The sequence below is a fragment of the Strongylocentrotus purpuratus genome, unplaced genomic scaffold (genome assembly GCF_000002235.5).
Source record: "Strongylocentrotus purpuratus isolate Spur 01 unplaced genomic scaffold, Spur_5.0 spur5_scaffold_15, whole genome shotgun sequence".
Lineage (NCBI taxonomy): Eukaryota > Metazoa > Echinodermata > Echinoidea > Camarodonta > Strongylocentrotidae > Strongylocentrotus > Strongylocentrotus purpuratus.
The window spans coordinates 31,756,521-31,781,733 of record NW_022145600.1 but is presented as its reverse complement, the minus strand read 5'-3'; the positions used below and the strand labels follow the sequence as shown (position 1 = coordinate 31,781,733).

At 34.4% G+C, this 25,213-nt stretch overlaps 2 protein-coding genes across 2 annotated transcripts; both read right to left on the bottom strand.

Annotated features, from left to right (window-relative positions):
- Positions 1 to 3,813: 3,813 nt before the first annotated feature.
- Positions 3,814 to 7,038, bottom strand: LOC115918664. The gene is made up of 4 exons (XM_030986394.1): positions 6,691 to 7,038; positions 6,308 to 6,391; positions 5,612 to 5,719; positions 3,814 to 4,764 (listed from the first exon to the last, which is right to left on the bottom strand). The coding sequence occupies exons 2-4, from the start codon at positions 6,386 to 6,388 to the stop codon at positions 4,582 to 4,584; spliced, it is 372 nt and encodes a 123-aa protein (XP_030842254.1). The 5' UTR covers positions 6,389 to 6,391; positions 6,691 to 7,038; the 3' UTR covers positions 3,814 to 4,581.
- A 6,161-nt stretch (positions 7,039 to 13,199) lies between these two features.
- Positions 13,200 to 18,880, bottom strand: LOC100893001. The gene is made up of 5 exons (XM_030986066.1): positions 18,697 to 18,880; positions 16,904 to 17,006; positions 15,733 to 15,917; positions 14,770 to 14,932; positions 13,200 to 13,376 (listed from the first exon to the last, which is right to left on the bottom strand). Exons 2-5 carry the CDS (start codon positions 17,003 to 17,005, stop codon positions 13,200 to 13,202), a joined length of 627 nt encoding a protein of 208 aa, XP_030841926.1. The 5' UTR covers position 17,006; positions 18,697 to 18,880.
- Between the last annotated feature and the right edge of the window lie 6,333 nt (positions 18,881 to 25,213).

Here is a 25,213-nt window from a genome sequence, read left to right as displayed (position 1 = left end):
ACAAATTCTATAATGATTTGCACAATAAATAAAGCATGATGGGAATATACTAAGGAATAAATGATGAAATGGTGATAGTATTTCGCAGGTTTAGAATATTCATTGGACTCTGTCAAGTTTTCTGAAGGCTCCCTGGAATGGTTTATAGAAGGAAGATAATTATATTTAAAAAAAAAATTAAAGTTTGATTTTCACGAGGCAGTTCTAGCTTGAACTTTTCAATGTTGAAGTTAGAACTGGCCTACCATCAGGGCTTAGTCAATCACCGCATGGGACACAAAGAGATAATAGAGGGAGGAAAGAGAGAGGAGAGAGAGAGAAAAGAAAGAGAGAGATAGAGATAGAGGAGGGAGGGGAAAGGGGGAGGGGTGCTAAAATGACAACCAGGAAAATCACCCCCTGTATGAATGAAACCATTTAATGCTGTTTTGCTAAGCTGTCAAGGCGTGAACAATGTTGCAATTTTTTTTAAAAATTTAATATTAGGATGATAATCATCATAATGTGCACTGTAAAAATTACAGTTGGGTAAAATGGGCTACAATGCACAGGGTGTAAGATGGTGAGGTAAAACAATTAGGGCTGTTTGATAGTTTCCATATAACGTTCAAGTTGAGTATTACCTGTATTCCTTGGAGGTAAGAGGGAGGGAGGGGAGGAAATAATGACAACGTTTGGGTAAATACCTTACGAAGAGTAAACCTTTATTATTTGATCCCCGGCCCCCCCCCCCCCCCCCACTCAGAGGTCGGAATGACCGCATGCGTGTTGCCAAAATGTCCGATAAGGGGTACTTTTCGTGCGACAAAGTCCGGCCCGAGAATTGTAAAAAAAAGGGGGTGTGTATTGACTTTTCACCTGGAGATTTCTTTAAAAAAGGGTGTGTTTTTTCTTTTTTTTCTCTCATCTCTTGGACTCCTGAGAAATTATTCCGAATTTAGGGGGGTACATTGAGCATTTTTCCTGATTTAGGGGGGTCTCCAGGGCAAGAAAAGCCCGCAAAATGCCCGCGAAAGGGGGGTTCGGAAATATTGGCAGTCCTCAGATAGGGGGGTGCTTTCAAAAAGAGGGAACGAGCATATGCGTACCCTAAATAACATTGAGTGGGGGGGGGGGCGGGATTTGATCTGAGGAAACAAATCTCCCTGCCCCTTTTTCTTCTTTCATGTTCAACAATGCGAGATGAAAGAATTAGTAATAATGGTATATGATGATGACAACTGCACCCTGGACAGCAAAATGTTCTCAAGTTGAGAAAATCGACAGCAAATTATGTTAGTACCATCAAAAGCATGTAGTTCTATATAGTTCATTATTACCACTCTCTATATTTTCTTGTTGGTTTGTTTGTTTTGTTTGTTCGTTTCGGGGATATAACCGCCTAAAATGTCATTACCTCCATCTCTGAGAGACTATACATTAGTGATCCCCCCTCCCAATTATCTGGATTAAATTAGCGATTGGGGTAAAAACATGTTCCATCCTTCCACTTATCAGCAAATTCTATGGATCTGTGTTGATGAAAGGTTCGCGAATTCTGACATTTTCACGAACAGCATGGTGAGAGAGATCATACCACATCCAGAGCCATTACAGTTTCTACAACTGGGTTTCAGTTGTTCACAACATGGCGTACTTTTTTGTTTTGCTTTCCAAACAAAGCAATATTCCAACATTGAGTTGTCCAAACTCTCAACGGCGCTACCCACATTCCTCGGCAGGCAGGTTTACTCTTTTGCCTCAAACAATGCCTCTGGTCTTTAACTGAAGAAAATCATGCAAAGTCATTTGTCATATGCCTATTGTGATAACTAGACAATGACTCTAGCATATGCGTATTTACTCTCCTCCCCCCCCCCCCCCTTTCCAAAGAAGTCAAAGGGAAACCCCCTTGCATATTCCCTCGATCATTCTGTTTGTTCTTTACATTATGTTTGGTTGTGATTTCACCCACCACTCATACCTCAGTCACACCGCCAAACCGATTCCAGAACGACTATTGTCTTTCAACGTAAATTCTTGTTTGGTGTGCTGTCGGTCCGATGTCGGTCTCACTGGTGTGACTAAAGTATCAAGGGATAGCATGGTGAGATGGTGAACAAAAGTCAAAGTTTACAAGTTTTTGTTCTCTCCAGACTTTGAACCCGTTGAATACATTGCAAACAAAGGCATATTTTCACACAAATCGTATACTATAGTTCCGGTTTTTGACAGGGGGAAGCACTAGAATATAATGTTTATATTTCATCATATCATTTATTTGCATCTTATTTGTTTTCCCGATCGGGCCTTAATCATGTATCAATGAATGATATAAAACGAAAGTAAATCTGGTCACGATATATAATAGTGCGGTATGGTATGTAATCCCGTAGGATTTTTGTGCCAAAGTTGATTTTTTTTTTGGTTTTTTTTTTTGCTGTTTTGGCAAAAGGGCAAAAAAGGCTATAATATAAACGTGGCTAGACAAAACAACCTTTCTATTATTCGAGATGTCTGAAAGGCCATGCAGGAGTTTGCAAGATTTATAATAATACTAATACTAATAATAATAATAATAATAATAATAAAAATAATTTACATCATCATAATAATAATAATACTATAGCTCATATCACAAAAAGTCCCTGTATTCATGGACAACTTCCAGTAATTCTGACAGACACAAAAGAATGATAATGATCGAATAATTTTACATGAATAGAACAATATACAAATATTTAATGTAACAAAATCACAATTTGTAGTATACCAATATACCAAGAACAATAATACTCGTTATCATAAATCAATTTCCAGTTACATGTTGCTGATCTAAAGAGGTAAGAGTTAGACCATGAACCTGAACAATAATGCCGTTGCTGATTTTCTTCTTTTTTCTTCTCCATTTCATGCTAAAAGAAATAACTAACTAATGGTGAACTAATTTAAAAAGTGCGAAATATCTTAGAAAAATTGCCTCTATTCTACCTTTAAAATTACCGCCAGATCTATTGATGTAGTACACGTATCATTATGATATAGCATAAATTGTCTGGTATGTATAGAAAATTTGTTATTGAGTAGCAGTGAAATAAATTGTTATTTCTGTACAAAATGAGACTGGTAACTATTATACTTCTGAATATACTTCTGAATGATAAACGCCTATAAACCAAAACAACAACAACAACAAGAAACGTAATGTAACTTTATGTTTGAATCTTTATTATTTTGACTTCATCCAGTAAAGAAGCCTGAGGAGTGCAGACAAATATATATTTTTAAAATGGATATTCATTTCCTCATTTTGAAACTTTAAACAGGTGGGAATAATGTATCACTAAACCGGAAAGGAAAACATAAATAAATAAATTAAAAATTAAAAATAACAAAAGCGAACAGAATTCCTAGAAGTAATAAAATATATATAAATGTCAGACCCGCTGACACAACTAGGATTCGAATAATGATTTAAAACACCTATTTTTTTTAATCAGTTGCATAGAGAGTAACAAAATGATTTGAATAAGGACGGGCACTTAAATGTAAGAATACAATTACACCACAATGACATCATGGGTCATACATATTATTCCTTCATCCTTCATAACCAGTGGAATGATGAAACAAAGTGAAAACTATGGTGAATGATTTCAAAGTCAAATTCCTAACGATGTAATTTATTCGTACAGTCGAACCTGCTTTAGTGACCACCTGTCTACATTTTTTGTTTCCCTGAAAATGGTTTCTCATCTAAACATGTACTAAAGGAACTTTCTACAAAGACCATTTTTTAGTGCTTCCCTGGGCGGTCGCTATAGACAGGTTTGACTGTATTTACAAAACTGAGAGTTGAAAAAAAAAATCAATCAATTTTTACAAGAATTAACAAGTCCCACCATGACGTCATTATCTCATGGGGATTCCCCTTCAGTCTTCCGTATCTAGAGGTCGATCAAGGTTCATATTTGATCAAAAAAACAAAATTATTTTTTCAAATATAAATACATGGTAAAAATTCTACTCAGTCATGTTATGAATAAAGAGTTATATGGGCTTTCGTTTTTCAGCCATATATATTTTTGTTTCGATGCATCACATGCATCTTCAAAAATTCTAACCACATGCATGATTTCAGAGATAATTATTTATTCCTTCTGAGAAAGAAGTCATCACACTCTTACAATACAATTTCATCAGGATGATATCAATTATCATAATGAGTTTTATGAAACGTATTGCATTTATTTCCCTACAGACAACTTTCAGTGTCTATTGGCAACTAAATTAAATCTTCTAGTACACGTCTGAGAAAGGTGTCCTGCACTTAGACGACACGGAAGCTATCAAACAGGTTTTTTTTTTTTTGACGTGCCATAGAAATAATTTCTAATTGTCCCAATCTTCTTGCCACCACAATGGAAATCCAGTTGGTTAATTATTGGTTAATAATAACTCAGGATTGTGTTTTGTGGTTATTCTTTTCATTCACTTGTGGAGGGGACTGTCAAATTCCCACATTTTGGATAATAATTTGAATTAACAAAAATAGCAAACTATTGTCTTTGCCTTGTGATGCAGCTGATGATAGTTATAATGTCAGCACTCCGTTTCCTCATGATCAGTGGTATTTGTGTTGCCAGAGACACTAGAACTATCTTCGACATTAATAGGCCTGGTCTCTTGGTCATCGGATTCGGCCCTCATCAACGACCTCGGAATGAGGTGAAGGTGACATTCAGTTGAATCTCCTCTCAGGGCCTCTCCCAATATCTGCGCAACCTACCAATAGACCAGTCACACAAAAAGTATTAACAGTAATTAAAGTCAAAATATGTCATGGCATATATATCTATAAAAAGAAATATGCGGCAATGATTCCATAATTATAAAGCCCAAATTTGATTCACACCTGTTGATTTAAGTGTGTGGTTTTCACTGGTGAGTGATCGCGCTCAAAGCAAAATGAATTTCTCTCGATGACTTCCCTTTCATATAGCATGTAACAATGAATTGTGTTGACTGTTAATCTTTTAGAAAATTCTACTGCGCGTTTCCAATCTTTGATCAACAAAAAGTCAGTAGAGCTGACATCATCATTCTATATTTGTAAAATGTATGATGAAATACATCTAATGTTAATATACTTCCTCTTACGCACCTGTGCATTTAGTTAGTGTATATTGTTGACAAGGTCTGTAATGCTAATGTACATGCATTAGTAAATTAAAATGATGCCTTTACACCCATTAAACCAACCCAATAGTGTTTCTTGAATTTTCTACGCTAATCATCTGAAGAAAAAAAATTACATGACTATCAAAAACAATTGAATTTCACGAATATACATGCTTATTCAACAAATCTTTTTAAAATGAGGGATGGATGGACAATGCATGATAGTTTATGTCCTTTTAATAAACTTTCAGGGTTTAGAGTTTTAAAAAAAGGCCCTGAAACAGATTGATAAGAACCATCTTATGTATTATAACGAATAATTATTTGCCAGTTTTGCCACTTCACCCCAAATCAATCGTGCAATAGATTGACGCCCCTGGCTCAATATGTTACTGTATTTTATAGATTTTCGATTGATGAAATAGAGGTGATAAAAAATATTAAAAATTACCTGGTGTTCCTGGGTTCCTACTGGTATTGGTGCGCCGTTGATCTCTGCGATAGCAAGCTTCTGAATGCAGGCTTTCAAGACAGCTTCCATTGCGTCAGGTCTCTGTGTCTGATTTCAGTGGTGAACAAAAAAATACAATAACAGTGTAATTTATGATTACATAGATGGTGGTTATGGACAGGGGTGGATCAGGGATTTTTGCAAAAAAGTGGGCGAAACACGAAAAATTTGATGCCAAACTATAAAGAGGATATCATTTTTTCAGCTCCCCCCTTCTTCTTTTTTAATCCTAAAATTCCTTGCCAGAAAGGGGCTTCACCTTAGAAGAGAAGGGCATTTTGGGGGTTGGGGTTTCGAAAGGGAGAGGGTGGCTGTGCCCGCCAGCCTAAATGAGGTTCCGGTCACGTGATTGCATTGTGAAAGAAGCTTTCTAGGAGTTGATAGGATAGGATGATTATACAGTAAATACGAGTAACAAATTGACTGACTCTAGAAAATAATCACAAACAAACCAAAAAAGCCCAGGGTAAATGGAACTTCACAATCATGTGACATCGCAGCAACATAAGCAATCATCATGATACAGACAATATGGACGGCAATGATAAGCAGACCTATTTACAAAGACAGAATAGTTATGAATAGGCCTACTATGAACCAAACAATAAGTATGTAAAAGAAGACTATTGATAATACCTTTTGTCCTGTAATATCGATGGTCAGTTTTTGGTCTCCATCTTTCATCGTGATTCCGACACCTGGTGTAACAGCCAACATTATCTGATACATGAAGAAAAAAATATACTATAAGTATACTCTTGTGAAACAGTGTTACTATGAGGAATAAATAGACAAAAACACAACTGTATGGTAAAGACTATAAACAATCACACATGGGCCATTTAAATAGCCTAACATATCAACTATTTATTTTAATAAAACAATATCTCAACGGCAGTATTGAAGGGTATTGAAATTGCATATGAGTTTACTATATTATTATGTTACAAAGAGATTAACAATTACAACACGAATGATCAATTTCAAGATTTCATCGCATAGTGAAAAGTTCTACAAACCGTTGGTGCTACAGTTTTTTTGATGTACTCTCTGAATTGTTCAGCGTCCTTGAAAGTAGTCCCTTCACCAGTAGTCCCCTCACCAGTTCTCAAGGCGATGGTGTCTCCAGGGTGCAATTTGCTATCGGGCACCGATTGGGTCACACTGAGAGAAAATGAAATAAGATTCCCTTTTTGAAAATACCAAAGAATCCATGTTGTGTAAATAATGGCTGGACGAAAACGATGGAAGCGATGAAAAGCGTATCCAGATTAGAAGCAAGGGGGAGGGGACTGCCCTTTAGAACGAGACTAAACCAAAAAAGGGATAAAGTCGGTATATTCCGGAAATTCTTAACCACCCCCCTCTCATTCCTGAGCTTTGTTTTAATTCTTATCCTAGGTAGTCAAGCAATTAACTCGATATCGCATAACCAATAATAATAATGAATCCCTTTTTTCCTTCGCCAAATAAATACCATAAAGAAATTTAAAAAAGATCAAAAGTGGAAAAAAAATTCTGATCAAATATAAATTCGATGTGATAATTTATCAAAATGATCAAGTATCCTTGTTTTTCCTCTGAATTCATTTTTGCCGCATTCCCCCTTCTTTCTTTTTTTTTTCGGGGGGGGGGGAGGAGGAATTTCCCTCTAGATTACAAAAGAGATAAAAGCTACAAATATTTAATGAGTGAAGAAAAAAAGTGTCTAGCATAGAAATGCAACATTCCAATTATAAGGAGAATTTAAAAACTGAATCGTAATGATTGATATCACCCACAAATAAGTCAAGACGAAAAAAAATCTTGAATGTCAAGTTAGATACATGTATATGAGGTAATGTTTACGAAATTGTTCACATCAGTATTGCAACAATAACAAGATTAGCCATTGAATCTCGCAAAAGAAAAAAAAATGAAAATAAGGTCATTATTCTAAAAAAGAGGAACTATTGCTCCAAATTTCGAACAAAATTGCCACAAAGGCATGGATTTCTATAGAAAACTCAGTTTACCATTTTTTTTGAAAATTTCCCTTTTTATACAAAACACGCCAATTGTGATATTTACTTTGATGAAAGAAATATAGAGCAGGAATGAATTATACAAAAGTCGAACTATGCAAGCAAAATATTTAAAAAAAAAAAAAAACAGTTTTAAGCAAAACCGTCAAATGGACATGGACAAAAAAGTCTTTTCTACCGCAGGCCGTGCACAATAAATGTACATGTACAATTATAAGATAACGCATATCATAACACACAAATATCAAAAACTAACAAAGAACATAAGCATAAAGAAGAAAAATGAAAATAAAAAAACCAAGATACTACCACCCACCCCCCCCCCCCCCCCCCCCCCCCCCATCAGCAATCATTCTTTCTAATCAACGTTTTTCTTTTAAAACTTTATATTTAAGCGTCGAAATATAAATATTATCTTCTATTTACAATATTGTAAAGCTCAAATAGTAAAAAAAAAATTCATGAAGTTACTATTTACATTGCCCGTGTTTTCAATACAAAGAAAGACACATGATTTAGTTTAATATATAAATACTTATTTAAGCGTACGAAATATAAATACGATCTACTATTTAAAATATCGTAAAACTAAAAAAATTGCATTTCACAAAATTAATATTTATTTCACCCGTGATTTGAATACAGAGAAAGACATAAATGTGTACATTCATAGGTTACTGATTCCAAGATTGAATACCTTTTTAACATAAGCTCCTTTTCTTGAAATTCATATGTGTTTATGGCAGTTCTTATGGCTTTATGTGCATTTCTCAAGCTAAAGTAATATTACTTTTTATAACTAAACACTTTCTAAACCTACCAGATATATCATCTCTTGAAATTGTTTATTCAAAATACATAACAAATGTTTATTTCTCTGTTCTGATAGATTTTCTGTTTTTAAACAAAGAAATAAATCGCGGCTATGAAACCTACATTCAACTTGGAATAGCACCGAATTGCCCTATTCTGCAATTTTTGCAAACTTTCTAAACTTCCTTTCCCGGCATTCCCCAAATTAAACTACAGTAATCAAACTTACATTGAATTATTGATTTAAAAAATATTAGTGCAGTTTGCTGTGGAACATAATTATGCTCCAAATCTTTCAACATAATATATATATATATATATATATATATATATTGAAAACCTTCAAAGCGAAGCTCGTGCCAGGAACGTCAAAAAGAGATAATTTTAAACTCAAGTTGCGGTAAGAACATAAAATGGTGAATAGATATATTTGCATTTAGAAACAAAGATCGAATGAAGAAAATTATTACTTACACGATCTCGCGTTTATATTCCTTGAATTGATGTTGATTCAAAAGATCTTTAGGGCAGTCATAAAATATGTCAGTCATAGAACTAATGAAAAGAGAAAATTAAAGCATAACGAATTATAAAATATACTTGGTCAATGCAGATTATACGCCTTAACGTGACTATGATTTAAAATAATTACAAGACTATGAAGGAATGGGTGAGTGAGGGAGAGAGAGAGAGAGAGACAGACAGAGACAGAGAGACAAAGATGGATAGGTAGATAGATATGTGGAGAGAGAGAGAGAGAAATAGAGAGAGAGAAAAAGAGAGAGAGAGAAAGATATAGAGATACATGTATATAGGTAGACATCACAGATATCATAGATAAACATGTAGATAGATAGGTAGGTGGAGAGAGAGATAGAGAAAGAGAGAGAGAAAGAGACGAACATATACAGATATATAGGTATACAGATAGTTGGATTGATAGATTAACACGATTACATGAAAATTCGTTGGGATTAAAATATTTTGAATAGTGGTCGAATCATGCTGCACTCAGAGTCGTTTGCATGAATTTCATAAGTATCTGTTTCGAAATTCCAAAATTTTCCCAATATTCCAAACAGTTAATTTGTCTTATTGCTCCTAATGGTGCATGTATTATCCATAATAGCCTGCGTATCCTATCTAATAAATGACGATTAAAAACAAAACGATTACATGCAGAATGTGAGAACAGTGAGTTCAAAATCGCATATCCTAAATGCTCGTTGAACAAAGTTTGTATTTTTACCAAGTTGATTTCAAACTGCTGAATGGCGAGATATCCGACCCGCTATCATCGTTCAAGCTACTAGGCGACTCGCTCCCGGAGGCCGTACCGCTTAAAGATAAACTTGAGTTCTGGTCAAAAAAAAAGAAAATGAATTCTCACAGAATCAAACGAAACTTACACCGAATGTTCAAGTTTACAAATAAATGTCATGTGCCAAACAATTTTGGAAGAAAATGTATACTGGCGGAGTAATGAGCATAGAAAGACAAGGAAATCAAGGTAGTACTAGCCCCGACACCATGCGTGTTGTCCCATATATAGCTTTCTGTGTACAGTGCGTGTTACTTTACCAAGACTCGGTAAATTTATTATGATTTTGATGACTCTAGAACCTTGCAGTGCACACCAATACTCACATGCTACATGATCAACTGTTTCTGATCCTTTCCACACCTTTTATTTCACAATGCAATCGCATTACCATTACTAAAGTTTATCTTTAATGGTGGTTCGAGCTCACCGTCTGGACTATTGGGAACTTCACCGGAGTTCATTGGTTCTAAAATCTATTAAGAATAATATGGGGGTTCTATTTGTTATTCGTTGCTATTTTACACAGAGTAAGTATATCTATTTCCTTAGATTCTTTTTTCTTCTAGGAGTAGATTCTAGGAGTATCTAAAGAGTCATTGAGATTGATCAATACAATCCTCAGAAGATATGAAATATTAATTATATTGTCACAATTATTTCATGGTAAGAGGAAATAAAACATTATTCCGGCTTAATTAGCAACAGTATAGCAGCTTGAATGAGGCGTTTATAAGCAAATTCATTTCTGATAAGCACGATAAGGTTTTAATTATTCATGCCTCTCCTCGATGTTGATCTTCTCAGTAGTGGAAAGAAAAGACGATCACGAATAAAAAGTAAAATATAATTACTACACATTAATGAGTGTTATATATACATTAATTAAAGAAGTGTTATTGGAATTACATTATAAAGTAGATGTATAAACATACAAAATACCATATTTATCCAATGACTGGATTTACGCCTGTTTATGGATCTGTATATCGACTTATCAACTTATGTTTATTCATTTATGGTACGAAGTAACGTCTAATAGTTTCAAGTATGATATATACATACCTGGGATCCTTTGATATTGATGGTCAGTTCATTTTCTTTCTCTCTTTCAGTACATACAGCGCCTCGTACAATAGTAAGAACTATCTAAATATTTGAGAAGGAAATATACAAGATTATATGTCATTATAATGATATAGGTATACTTGTAAGATATATGAAATTGTCAGTAGATTATGAAGAGCATTAAGTCATCAGCAAGAAAGAAAAAAAAAAATCGCGTTTAAAAAAAAAGAGAGAAAAAAAGGACTGGTTTATTTGAGAAATGGGGTTAGGGCTAGGGAAAGGGTTAGTGATTTTTTGTTCTTCTTCATTTTGGACGAAGTTTACAAGAAAGTGTTTTTTCGATAAATGATACATTTGGCATAATATGAACTAGAATAAAATCTGATCTTTAATATTTCTGCTTCTATATAGAATTAACATTATTGCGTCATCATCAAATTTGAATAAAGCAATTTCTCTACATGTTCCTCTACATCAGAAGCCAGGAAAGGAGAAGAAGGAGGAGGAAAATGAGGAGGAGGAGGAGAAAGAAGGAGAAGAAGAGGATAACATGCACAAAGAAAGAACAAGTGGTTTAAGATTTAAACATAACATTATGACGAATGTTGAAAATATATTACGAACCGTTTGGATGTGCTCGGTAAATTCCTGGGCGTTCATCGGGAGACCTCGGCCATTTCTAAACACTATTTTATCTCCAACACGTAGCTGGCAACGAGGAATTGCTTCCGTCACACTTCATTATCATAAGCATAAATAAAAAAATTAAAAGGTGTAAAACTTAATTAGGTATACCGAACACAATATTAAATCCAAAAGAAATTCAGTTATTACAGATTAGATCTTTTAACTAATATTGTATACATACTTCTTGAGCAAACGGTGCTCGTGAGGGCTTAAAAGCTTGCCAGAGCCTTGCCAGAAATAGAATGTCTGTAAAATTACATCTACAGAGATACCATAATGCATAGCAAGAGAATTATTTAGTTTAGAATGCAGGGGTTATAAAGAGAAAATGCATTAACTAAAGTATGGGTCTATATTACAAAAGGTAAACGTATTGGACTTTTTGTCAATTCGGAAACATTTGTCAAATTATGAACAAAATGGAAATGAGTGTACAATAACTTTAAGGGAGGTAACATTTTAGAAATGCCCGGATTTGCTTGGGTGCATAGTTTGCCTGAAACCGATGGCCGGCCGCGCTAATATCATATCTGTAAAGCTTTAAGTATATCGGAATAACTCTGAGAAACGAGAGAGTAAAAATACTGAATTATAAGGTTACATGATAACCGTGTTAATGATTATGATATCATTCCGTTTTCTTAAATGATCTTTCTAATGGTCCATGTAAGTGATTTCCATAATATTCAGAATAGATCAACAAAATACTTGTTTTCAATATAGTTTCAGTGTACAAATGTCGATTTCGAACAGGACTATTACCGTGAATAAAAAGAACTATCTTGAAAGTTCTTTTTAATCAACATAACAAATATCTGACATAGTTAGCTATGTAATTACTATCAATGATTAATGATCTAGTAAAAAGGAATGACAGGTTATTATGATATTTTTGAATAATGTCGTTTTTTTAATATAATTTTTAAAAATACCAACAACAAAAAACACCAATAACAAACACAACAACAACCAGAACCACTCCGTGTGTTTATAGAATTTAGTTTTATTAAGATAACCTTGGACTTGAACTGCTCTGGTACAGTATGGAATGGGTCTTACTTACATAACATCGCCTCCACAGCCTTTGACTTTGAGTTGTTGCAGATCTGAAAGGTTGAACATTTTCTGTACCGAGTTCCTGTAAGAGAGAGAGAGAGAGAGAGAGGTAAATGAAATGGACAATTATAAAGATCAAGGACAATTCAAGGGTGTGGAATACACTGAGGACCAAGAAAGAGAGGGAGAGAGAGAGAGAGAGAGAGAGAGGGGTATCAAACAGATGGAGGCGAGTTAAATGTAGGCTTTTACAATCTGTTAAAAGATTATAAAACAAAAACAAATGTGACGTGTGTAATATGTATTTATATAGATACTGCACTATAGATATCTACATAATGTCAGTTTTCTCAAAAAATATATTATTGATCATTGATACTGGACTATATTATATACTCTGCATTGTACTTGCATGAAAATGAAAATGTATAATGAATTATTATTAAAATTTATGTACTACATACACTGTGCGATATGTTTTCATATCAAATGGAGTTGAACTGTTATTTTGTGCATTTATCGGAAACAGTACCAGAAACTTATTAATTTAATATGAAATTTACATGACCACTAAATGAATATTGATAAGAATTACAAACCTGAGATCAGCATTAAGCAAGCTGTCATGGCTGGAATTTGGAGGAGCTTCTTGGGGAGATTCCGATTCCGACTGCGAGGAAACTTCAACTTGTTCAGAATCTGAATCCGATTCCGATTCAGAGGAAACTGAATCAACCTGATTCGAAGTGAACACATTTGATAATTTTTCAATCTAGTTTTAAAGGAAACCTTTCCCCAAATAATAAGTGTAAGTATTCTGAAAAATGAGATGTACGTATTCCTGTCATTTGATGTACAATATTCCTTACGAAAATATACAAGAGATATATAAATCAAGATATTCTTGGCATGATGTGATTACTTTTAGCATGACATGGGCGCAGCCATTTTCTTGAAAATGTGACGTACCAGCTGAACTTTTACATGTACCATGCACTAAGCTTTAGTTGAAAATACTTTTTAGTTCAATAACAAAACCTTTACTTTTCAAACTAAAGAGGAAAAATCATAGCTGAGAAGATAGAAATTGTATTTGGTGAAAACTGTATAACAGGGGAGCAACTGTAACTAATTCATTTAAAAATGCTTAAATATAGCAGTGTCTGTTGACAAATCTATTTCATTAGGGACTTTTAGATTTACTCGACGAGAACGTGAACTGCTATGTGTGACATCCTTTTAAGGCAATGTGACGTCTTTTTAAGGCACTGGCAGTGCCCGGCAGTGCCTAAGGACGTCACATTGCCTTAAAAGGATGTCACATGTGGCAGTCCACATTCTCGTCGTGCAAATCTAAAAGTCCCTATTTAAAAATAAGAAACCTTCATCCAAGATGACCACGAACTTATTTATGCAATTTGCGTTCTGACAATATTATTGTAATACAAATGATAATAGCATGTGTTAAATGCTTCATCACAACACACACCTGCGAAGGAAGCATCCATAAATTTGAATACATTTACTTGGTAAACGACTTCGCTTACTACGTCACGTTATCAAGAAAATGGCGATGTTCATATCGTACTGAGAAATTGTACATTATTCTTGCTTTATGCCTCCCTCGTACACTTTTAAGTATACCTAAAATATGAATATCAAGAAAAATTGACTTTAATTAATTCTAAATTGTTATTAATAGTCATTTTGTTCTGACCTGCAGAATAGAAAGAATTTAGCGAACATTGACATCAGATGCGCTGAAAAGTAGGTCTTCACTAATTATGAAACGACCTGTGAGTCAAGAGGACTAGCTCATTGAGCAATCCTACTATTTTAATATTCATCGCTGGTGGGTTGGGGGCAATACTGGTCCGCAGCATGCCCCTACTTTCTTTAGAAAGAATATCGTAAATCTTAAGTACGATAAGAAAAATGCTTCTACCCCATAAGGAAACTATAAAATCTGCTCACCATTTATTCCTTTTTGCTTTCCAAAGATTTTTTGAGCGAAGTATTCCATGTATAAGTCTATACCTTTTTGGGTTTTTACACATTTTCTTTTCTGAATTGTGCCCCATTCCCCGTTCTGTGTTCAAAATCCTGGCCCCACCCCTGCTTAAACTGACCTGTTCATCGACGACATCAGGAAAGGTTGATCGAGTTTTTTTCAATCTCCTCCTCCGCACTACAGCTGGTAGCTCAGACCTCACTCTTCGTACGGCAGGGTTAGGAACATGTGTCTGCCCAGTATATTGACAGAGTGCCTCCTGCCATTCGTCTGTTAATCTCCTACAATAAAACAATGCACATAAAATCAACATTCCCCGTTAGCTTATCAAGTTACGTTTCTAAATTATGATATTTTTGGGGTGATTTAATAATAATAATAATGCTTTTTTTCATAGTGAAGTTCAACTCCAAATGGGTTCTCAAAGAGCTCTATAATATACATGTAAATCATTATAGAAGTATAGATAAAATGTCATCATTTTATAGCACTATGATTATATTGATTGATCAACGAATCTAGATCGGCTTTGACTTGTCAGTCATATAAAATACTTTTTATGAGAGTTGGGCCTTTCTCTCAAATATAGTGAAAGATTCTCAAATTGTGAGACCTTGTTTTATTAAATTTTTTTTTACTATCTTTCGTTGTATTGTTGCTTAGGTGAACAATTTCTCCTAGGTGCCTGGGGAAGCCCCCTTGATAAAAGCTTGTGTGGGCATAATACATGTCAATATAATAAACACAGCCTTGTTAATCCGCTTAAGTTAAACATTGCTTATCTTTATTTCTTTGTGATGCATATGCCACTAAAGAGACCGCACAAATTAATATTTTTCATTTCTATTAGCGTTTAGATTTTGAGATTTTCTTTTTCAAATACTTTGTTTGAAAAGGTTGGTATCATGCATAGACTAAAGAAGAAGAAGAAGAAGAAGAAGAAAAGGGGAAGAAGAAGAAGAAGAAGAAGAAGAAGAAGAAGAAGAAGAAGAAGAAGAAGTTGAAGAAGAAGAAAAAGAAGAAGAAGAAGAAGAAGGAGAAGAAAAGGGGAAAAAGAAGAAGATTAATCTGAAATACTTACTTGGAGTCAAATTCCAAGAATATAACCGTACGACCACCGGGTCCACATCTTAGAATGAGTATGTTAGTTCCTCTTCTCTTCTCGATTTCCACCACAGTGGTAGTCGTATTGTGATCAGGTGTGACACTCTCGAAGAAGTTTAGTCGACCTCCCTGTAACTCACAGCGTTCTTCACGTTTATTTTTCTTTAAAAAAAAATCATAAGTTATGAAAAAAGGTGTTTTCAATATTTATTAGCATTAATACTGCGAATAAGCTCTCTTGTTTAACATAATTACTTGAAAAAAAAATACTTGTTTTAATGAGGGAGTGAAGGCAAGTAACTAAACCAAGTAATCTTTATCTACCTATTTTTCATATTTATTTTTAGGTTAACATATTCTTAAACAGTTTTGCGTTCTTATGAAGGTACTTTTCTTGTAACTTTCTTTCCTTTAACAAAATTTGATCATTTATCTCCATTTCTAGCCTACAGTTTGAATTCTTTATCATAAATAATGCAATTCTAAAAAGTGCAAATATTTTAGAATTATGTATGAAATGATAAAATGTTAATATGAATATTTCTTTATTGTTCATACTATTCTTTTATACTGCTACTCACATCCGATTTTATGGACATCATGATTAGTATACATGTAGTAACCTAAGTCTTTTATGACGCTGACTTGGACTTAGTGTTCTAGGGTTCTCTTAACACCGAACCATCGCTGACGGATAATTCTTATCGTAATTCATCAAATTAAGATATTCAGAAACAGAAAAATACGATTTTAAAAAATGTATGCAAAGGAGGAGTCGCGTTAGCTCAGGTAAAGTGTCTGCCTTGAACCAAAGATCGTGGGTTCGAATCCAACCCAGGCGGATGAGTGAAGTCTGAGTTGTGTCAGTTTCATAGACGCAGGCTGTGTTACAGTGGAAATCACTTCGTCCCTCGGATAGGACGTTAAATGGATGCCCCATGTAGGGAAGAGTCACCACCTTAGCACGTTAAGAACCCACCACAGTATTCGTATAAGAGTATATAGGGACCACTGCACAACCCCCAATCTATTATTCCGGCAGGAGAGACATGAGGGTTACAGTGATTCAGGTACAGGTGACGCCAGTACGTAATGATATTTTTTTTTTTTAAGAAAAAATTTATATGAAAAAAGATAGTAATTCTTACTTCGAAGTGATCTCTTGAGTAAGCCATGCTGTCATTTCCGTATGATTGGAATTTCTTTACCAGGGCACTCATCTCAGCTCGGTTTGTCACAAAATCCGCCATTCTAGATTTTAGATGGAATTTAAAATTTATGTTAACCATTTTTTTTTCTTTTTAGTAAAAATAAGAAAACAGGAAAAGGAGAGCAAGAACAAGACAAAATGGAACAAAAAGTACAAGCACAAGAGGAATAATTAGAAGGGGGAGGGAAGGAAAAAACGACGGCAACAAAGATGAAGAACATGAACAAGAACAAGAAGAACAAAAAGGAGTGGAAGAAAGAGGAGGAGAAGAAGAGGAATAAGAAGAAGAAGAAGAAAAAGAAAAAGAAAAGAAGACGATGAAAAAATGGAGGAGAAAAGAAGAAAAAGAAGGAGAAGACAGGAGAAGGAGAAGATGAAGAAGAAGAAGAAGAAGAAGAAATTCAGGAGAGGAGGAGAAAGAGGAAGAGAAAGAGGAGGAGAATTAGGAGAAGAAAAAGAAGAAGAGAGAAGGAGGAGAAGTTAGAAGGAGAAGAAGGAGGAGAAGTAAAAGAAGAAAAAGAAGAAGAGAGAAGGAGGAGAAGTTGGAAGGAGAAGAAGGAGGAGAAGTAAAAGAAGAAAAAGAAGAAGAGAGAAGGAGGAGAAGTTAGAAGGAGAAGAAGGAGGAGAAGTAAAAGAAGAAAAAGAAGAAGAAAAGAAGGGGAGAAGTAAAAGAAGAAAAAGAAGAAGAAAAGAAGGGGAAGAAAAAGAAGAACAAGAAGAAAAGGAAGAAGAAGATAATGATGAAAAAGATTATGCACGAGAAGGAAGAGGAAGAGGAGGAGGGGTAAAAAAGAATATTTGTTTGTAGAAGTAGAACGCGGAATGAGAAAAGTAAATCAATGAAGAAGAATTGAGCCAGAAGATTAAAAAACTTGGAATGGAAGAGAGAGACAGAGATAGAGAGATGGACGGAGAGAGAGAGAGAGGGGTTAAACTTTGTGTGAGACATAAAAAGAAATCTATTTTATCATAATTTTAGTACATTTTTCAAGTACATGTAGTTATGATGGTAAATCCTTCCACTTTTTTTATTGTTTTTTAAGCCACCGCTTAATATTTCCTAACAAATTGCTTCATCCCCCCGCTTATTCAGCGGCTGGCTGAGTCGGCGCAAAATATTTCCTGAAAAATTGGAACCCCACCCCCCCCCCCCAAAAAAAAAAAAAATAATAATAATAAATAAATAAATAATAATAATAATGTAGAAAGAGGAAATCAAATAAGGCATGTTAAATACAATATATTGTATATTGTACTTGCATCAAAATATAAATGTGCGAGATATTTCAATACTCCGACCACAATTCTAATGAACGCCAGATCGCGGTTGTGTGTGACCCTACCATCGGGTTCTTCTACCCCGGCAGCTTGGCGCACATTCATCTCCGAGTTTCGCCTTGAATTCCCGAACACTTTGCCGATAACTTACAAGTCTTTAACAACACATTACAGTGAAATCAAACACAGAATACCGAAGCAACGGAAAGCAAAACATTTCAATAGAGACAAATAAATAAATTAATTAACATAATAATAGAGAAAAATAGGAAAAATTGTCAATTAAATCTATGCAGTAAGTACATACAATTAAATCTGTTAAAAAATAGAAGTCGTTATTTAGGCGAATTCACGAAATAGACCTAAATTTTAAATGGTTTTTAGCCATATAAAAAAGGAGCTAAAACGAAAGAATAATACAACACAAAAATACAACTACAAAAATATAAATACCTGATCGATCTTTAAAAACAGTTGATACAAGGTGTTAAATCCAGCCGCAAGTTTGAAACCAATGTAATCAATAACTAACTTCCGAAATCACAGCGTTTCACATTTTACAATGTACATGACGCACAGCTCCAAAGCACAACAAAAACGATCACCTATGGTATCCGTATTAAATCCAATGTGTTTATACGACGATACTGAAACACCTTATGAATCATATTACTCTAGAATGCTGGTTTTGCAAAATCTAACCCTGCGGCTTAAAGGGGAAGAGGAAGTGCGACAATGTTATTTGACAGTCCTTGTTTGCATGGAATAGTTATCGCTATTCATGATGTGGGCTACTGTCCATTCACGCGTTGAAAAGTAGAATAATAGTCTTCACTATTGTGTTTCTTTAAAAATAAGTTATTTTGCTTTATTTAGATTTCATGAAATTAAGAGAACTAGAACCTTTGGCCCATAATAACAAAGTACATAAACACATCAATTGTACACTCTAAAAAAAACTGCTCAATTTGAGTCAAAATGTTACTCTTTTGGGTGGTCAAAAGGAAACCACCCGACTTTTGAGTAAACTTTACTCAGCATGTGTTGAGTAACAAATCTACCCATCTGTTGAGTAAAAATATTACTCAATAAAAGACTAAATCTCTACTCAGTTTGAATGAGTCAACCTTTACTCAATATTTACTCTTTGTTTAGCGGTTTCCTTTTTTACTCAGTACTGGGTAGAAACGTAAACGAGTTGAGCCAAATTTTACTCAATTAACGAGTACATGTTTTGACTCAAATTGTTTGAGCGATTTTTTTGTTTTCTGGGTAACGCTTAGTTGCTCAATCAATATTGAGTAAAAACATGTACTAAGTTAAGTACATGTTTTTACTCCATTAGGGGTGCAAACCGCTGCAATAGCAGCACCTTTAGGGGTTCAATCCTGCACCCTTTAAAAGGTGCAATCCTGCACCCATCATCGAGGAATACTGGTAAAATTTGCTCGTACACAAATACATATTAAACATGCATGATGTTTCTTGGTTAGTAATCATATAATCAATATATCTATTGCTAAAACGTGAATGTAATTGTAACATGATCAGACAAAATAATATATTGGTTAATGATTGCCAAAGGAAAATACAAAATCAAAAAATTGATGTGCATTGTCATAATTTGCTTAACAAATCATGATAAATGTATTTTTATGTGAACACGTGGAAAGTAATCATGAATATGCATGCAATATGCAAACTTTTATTTTGCACCCTCTTTTGGTCGATAGGGTTCATTTTTGTGGGAAGGGTGCAAAATCTTATATTGCACCCTTTTTTTAACCCCTTTTCCTTCAATAGGGTTCATTTTTATGTAAAGGGTGCAAACTCTTATTTTGCACCCTTTTTTGCACCCTTTTTTCTAAGAGTGTATCTCAGTTCTTTCGCATCTTTCTGCACGCGCACATGCATGCACGAGGATTCCATGACATTTGCTCCGGCGACAATTGCTCCGCTGTAAATTTCATACACTAATCGAATGGCTAACTTCAACCCTGGATTCAACACTATACCCTACCCTAAACCTAACCCTAAACCTAACATAAAACCCTATTGAAACCCTAACCCTAACCCTACATCTTAGACGAAATAAAGCCCGGAGCAATTGTCGCAGGAGCAAATGTCGTGTCACTATGCACGAGACATGCACATGACGGACAATGAAAGAGTACAAAATATCCAGTTCCTTAGGTAGACAAAGGAACATACAGCTGCTATTATGTAAAAATGTGTAGAACAGGTGTCACATGCATATTGACAGCTAGTTGCACTTTCCATCGATCCAACTTTCACTCGCACCCGAGGTAAATTCGGGTAAGAGATCAATGTTGATTTATTTATCACCTGCCGCAGCGTAATACCCAACCGTAGTTTACTCAAAATTGATACAAACGAAATTCGTACTCAATGTTGAGTCATTGATTTACTCTTTATCGAAGGTAACAAATTACTCGGGTGACGAGTACCACTAAAATCAAGGTCTTACTCCAGCTTGAGTACTGAATTGCTCATTTTGTTACTCAACTTGTTTTACTCGGCACAATTTACTCGCTGACATTAAGAGTGTATAGAGAAATTCTAGAACACGAGGGCGTTTTTGTATCAAACTCTACCGACAACTCGTCAGATAACCAGTATTCCTCAAACAGCCATGGCGAGGGACAGCTTGTTTTTAAGCTGCAGCCCCTCCCCGCCCCTCGCACCAAATTATGCTCGACAGAGAATTACCTGATCTTGCAAAAAGAGAAAGATGATCAATAAAACTGGTATCCTTTATGAGATTATTAATTCATAAACATATCTTGTGGTATTCTCGTTTAACTATGTTAGCTTAGCACCTGGATTTATGATAATCTATGTATAAAATATCTGAAATCATTACCAACGATACAAAATGAATTTTAAAAAAAGACAGCTTTAATACAAGTAGTAAAAAAGCAATTACTTTATTCCATAATGTGATCTAATCAGGCTGAATTATCATTTAGACCTGCTAAAGAGAAACCCATGGATGGACCTTCTATCATAGAAGATGAAATAAGGATGGCATACTCTCTAAACAAAAAATCGAGTGATCACGGACGTCACTCCACTGGAGAGTGAAAATGTAGTGAAAATAGAGTAAACATTCACTCTTTTCTTCTTAGAGAGCACTCTAAAATCAATCGATTTTCACTCCTAAAAAAAGTGATCACGGACGTCACTCCCAAGAAAGTGAAAATAGAGTGAAAATTCACTCTCTTTTTTTTAAGAGAGTAATTTTGCACAGAATTAAAGATGGAAGAGCAGTTGGGTCCGATAACGTAGCAGAAATTACAGAAGATTTGCGCAAGTCCATCTAATTAAATGGGGGGGGGGGGGGGTGTTAACATAATATGTTAACCTACCATATTATTATATATAATATATGTATATATATTATTATAATACCTACCATATTATGGTCGGTGGATGTGAAATTGCCCAACCATTACAAAATATGTGTAGAGTAATCATAATGATGTGTAAAGCGTAAGGTTATATAAAAAAAACTGAAAATAGACCGCAGCGCTGTAGGCCTATTGCCTCGTATCTGAACGAGGTTTCATCTAATTTGTCCCTCATTTACGGTCTGAAATTCTTACAATGATATCCTACTTGGTCATGCTTATCAACGCGATTTATTCCTGCCAGGGGATCAAATCAAAGAAAATAATTGTGAAATCGGTAGAAAATATTAAAATATTAAAAATACTCTTGTGTTCATTTAACGGATCAGTAGTGAAGGAAAAGTCTATTGACATAGAGGTTTGCAATGGGGTTAGAGGGGTACTTTATTGAATATTTGTTTTTCTTTTGTTGGCATATTTAATCGTAAATAATAGGAAAATCTCTGCCATTGTGTGAAGGGGCAAGAGTCGCAGATATAAAACGCGGAGGGAAAGAACCGAAAATGTTCTTTTAAATTGCGCATGTCATCGCTTTTGTTTTTCATGCTTGTTTTCCCTTTCTTTCATAAATATCTATCGTTAATTTTTTTTTTTAGTGATGTGTTATATTTTGTAAGATATACCTTGTTTATAGTTAATTATGTTAGCAACAACAAAAAAAGATAAATTTCTGGTAACAATTTTTTTTTTTTTAAACTTTTTTTAGGTATTGACTGGTTGGGTATCGCATATACACATGTGAATAAATAATCAATATGCTGATTTTTTCCCACTACTGTCTTCATGTAATAATAATATAGCGCATAATACGTTATGAAATAACATCTTTATAAGAGCTTTGGAAATTATTACCCTAGCTTTGTATATCGAAGGACTTTACCTGGAATCTTTGCGCAGCACCAGTCCATGCAGGCAGGATATTTAGAGGTGTCTACGAGTGGGCGGATTGTGTAGGAAAACCAAACAAATCAATTTATTGGCACATAATTTTCATCATCATTGTTTATATATATACTTCCCTTGTGGTTTGACTGACGTAAATTGTTCGATTATACGGAAGATAAAGAACATGCATGTCGTGACTTGTGAGGATTACATATTTACGCACACCAATGAAGGATAGAAGCCATGGTCCAAAAATAGTCTATTGTGTGTTTCATAAGGAATCTTTTTCAACCAAACATATTATCGAGGATGTACCAGACCGTGACTAAATATACAGTAGCATACCTCATCGCTAGAGGTAATTGAACTTTGGAAATTTGAAATCATTTGTTGACAAAAAGTATTGCCCTGAATATAGATGTACAAACAAAAAACTTTTTTTTTTCTCCTTTTCTTCTTTCTTTCTTTTTTTTTTCTTTCTCCCGTTCTTTTTTTTTCTCTCTTACTTCCTGTATATCTGTCTGTCTCTCTTTCCTCTCTCTTTCTCTCTCTCTCTCCCCCTTTCTCTCTTTCTCTTTCTCTCTCTCTCTCTCTTTCTCTCTCTATTCCCCCCTCTCTCTCACACACACACACACACACACGCACTTAAAAGAACACGCACCCACATACACCCACACACACGCACACGTACATACGCACACACACACACATACACACTATTCCCACTACTTTTTTCTTAATCATCACGGTGTTAGACAGTTATTCTTACCTTATTCTAACGAGGCACATATACATTTGTCATCTCTGTGCACTTTACCATTAACATTCTTACATATGCTAACACCAAAATAATCATTTTTTAAAGGCAATTTAGGAAAATTATTCAAGAATATAATACGCTTTTATTGTAATTACAAGATAAGAATATGCCAGACAGAATACTCACAACCGTGAAAAGGGTTTTAGAGTGACGGTATGCAAATTATTACAAAATGAGGATAGGTTTTATCACGTAATTCTCCATGCAGTTCTTATATGAATTATAAGTAGACATTTAATTTGTTAACAAGTTTTCATTCCATAGATTAATATGAAGTATATCATTCATTCACTTTCAATATGATCTTTACACCCCTGCCTACATGTATAAATGACATAGACTTTACTATTCCTGAAGAAGTAGTACAGTAAATAATACAAAAATAGTACTCTTTAAGACATAAGATTATGACATTTGTGTTAAACTAGAATAAAATTATGTACACACGTGAAATCAGCTCAATACTTCAACAATCTGTGTATCAACAAAACTATCACACTTGTGGTATCCAGGTACATCTAATCATCTAGGTATGTACAACATTTGAACAAAACAAAAGGAAATACCAATATAGACCCCCTCATTTCTATGCATAATATATTTTATAGGGGTGATGTCAGGCTTGTTTGCATGTTAAGAATCCAATGATAATACTGAAAGAAGAAGATGAAAATCAATAGATCTTTACAGTGGTTTTCTAATGATCGTGAAATTGGACAGACCGAGAGTAAAATGAATTACAGAAAGCTCCGGCAGAATGAGATATAAAAAGTCTACTACAACTTTATATACAAAATATTTCTATCAATAGAAAATAATTCTTTACACCAGTATCTCCATAGAATTTTAAAAACATGATCTGAATAATCTTTTGTGTAAATATGAGGGCTTTCGTATCATTGTATTTGTAAAACACTGTCTTTTCCTGCGACTATCTATAGAATTCTAGGATAACAAAAAATATTAGATACATATCACCGACTGAATAGTCTCCTCACACACTTTAAAAAAATACATTTATTTAAAAACAGAAACTGCTATTTCCTGCAACTATTTATCAAAGTATTAAGTGAAAACATCTGAGATAAATAACACCTACCGAATATATAGTCTCCTCACACCCTGTTGAATACATGTATTAAAGCAAACCTACAACGTAACAAATTCTATGTTGATTAAAGGATAGAGATTTACTTTAAGGATTAGCTTTAGCATGGATATGGGATTAAATTCCGCAATAGTTTCCCAAAACAGTTAACAAGTTGTTGAAAACCCAGCTTTTCTCACATAGCAGTTCTTTGATCTTTTGTGAAAACTCTTAATCCGCTGTATGTATTCAATCGGCATTCACTCCCCTTGCCAATCAAAATGAAGTTTCTATTTGTATCAAACCATCGTCTGTGTAAGCAGATCCTGATTGGCGGGTTTTCAGTCAGCCAATCGACTAAATGCCTGTTCTGAAAATGATTGTAATTTTCATTTTTTCATTTTTATTTTTTTAATACCTTGCAAACTACCCTAGTTTCCGTTTAGGAATATTACTGAAAATGTACATTACATCTGATATTCAACAATACATATTTTCCAAACAGTAAACATAATATAACAAAAGCCTGGAATCCTCAATACAATGAAAATTAATCAGTTGGACAGACAGAGAGTAAATGAAATACAGAAAGCTCCAGCAGAATGTGATATAAAATGTCTACTACAGCTTTATATACTTAATACTTTTATCAAATGATAGTCATTCTTGACCCCAGTATCTCCATATACTTTTAAAAACGTCTTCTGACTAATCTTTTGAGTAAATATGAGGCCATTTTTTGAAAAA

Excerpts from the sequence above, each read along its gene's own strand:
- LOC100893001 (XM_030986066.1), bottom strand. The coding sequence starts at position 17,005 with ATGGCGGATTTTGTGACAAACCGAGCTGAGATGAGTGCCCTGGTAAAG. Across the intron at positions 14,933-15,732 it reads TTCTTGGAATTTGACTCCAA|GAGATTAACAGACGAATGGC; the intron begins GTAAGTATTTCA and ends GTTTTATTGTAG. Across the intron at positions 13,377-14,769 it reads CTGATGTCGTCGATGAACAG|GTTGATTCAGTTTCCTCTGA; the intron begins GTCAGTTTAAGC and ends ACTTCGAATCAG.
- LOC115918664 (XM_030986394.1), bottom strand. The coding sequence starts at position 6,388 with ATGTTGGCTGTTACACCAGGTGTCGGAATCACGATGAAAGATGGAGAC. Across the intron at positions 5,720-6,307 it reads TCGATATTACAGGACAAAAG|ACACAGAGACCTGACGCAAT; the intron begins GTATTATCAATA and ends CACTGAAATCAG. Across the intron at positions 4,765-5,611 it reads TAGGAACCCAGGAACACCAG|GTTGCGCAGATATTGGGAGA; the intron begins GTAATTTTTAAT and ends GTCTATTGGTAG.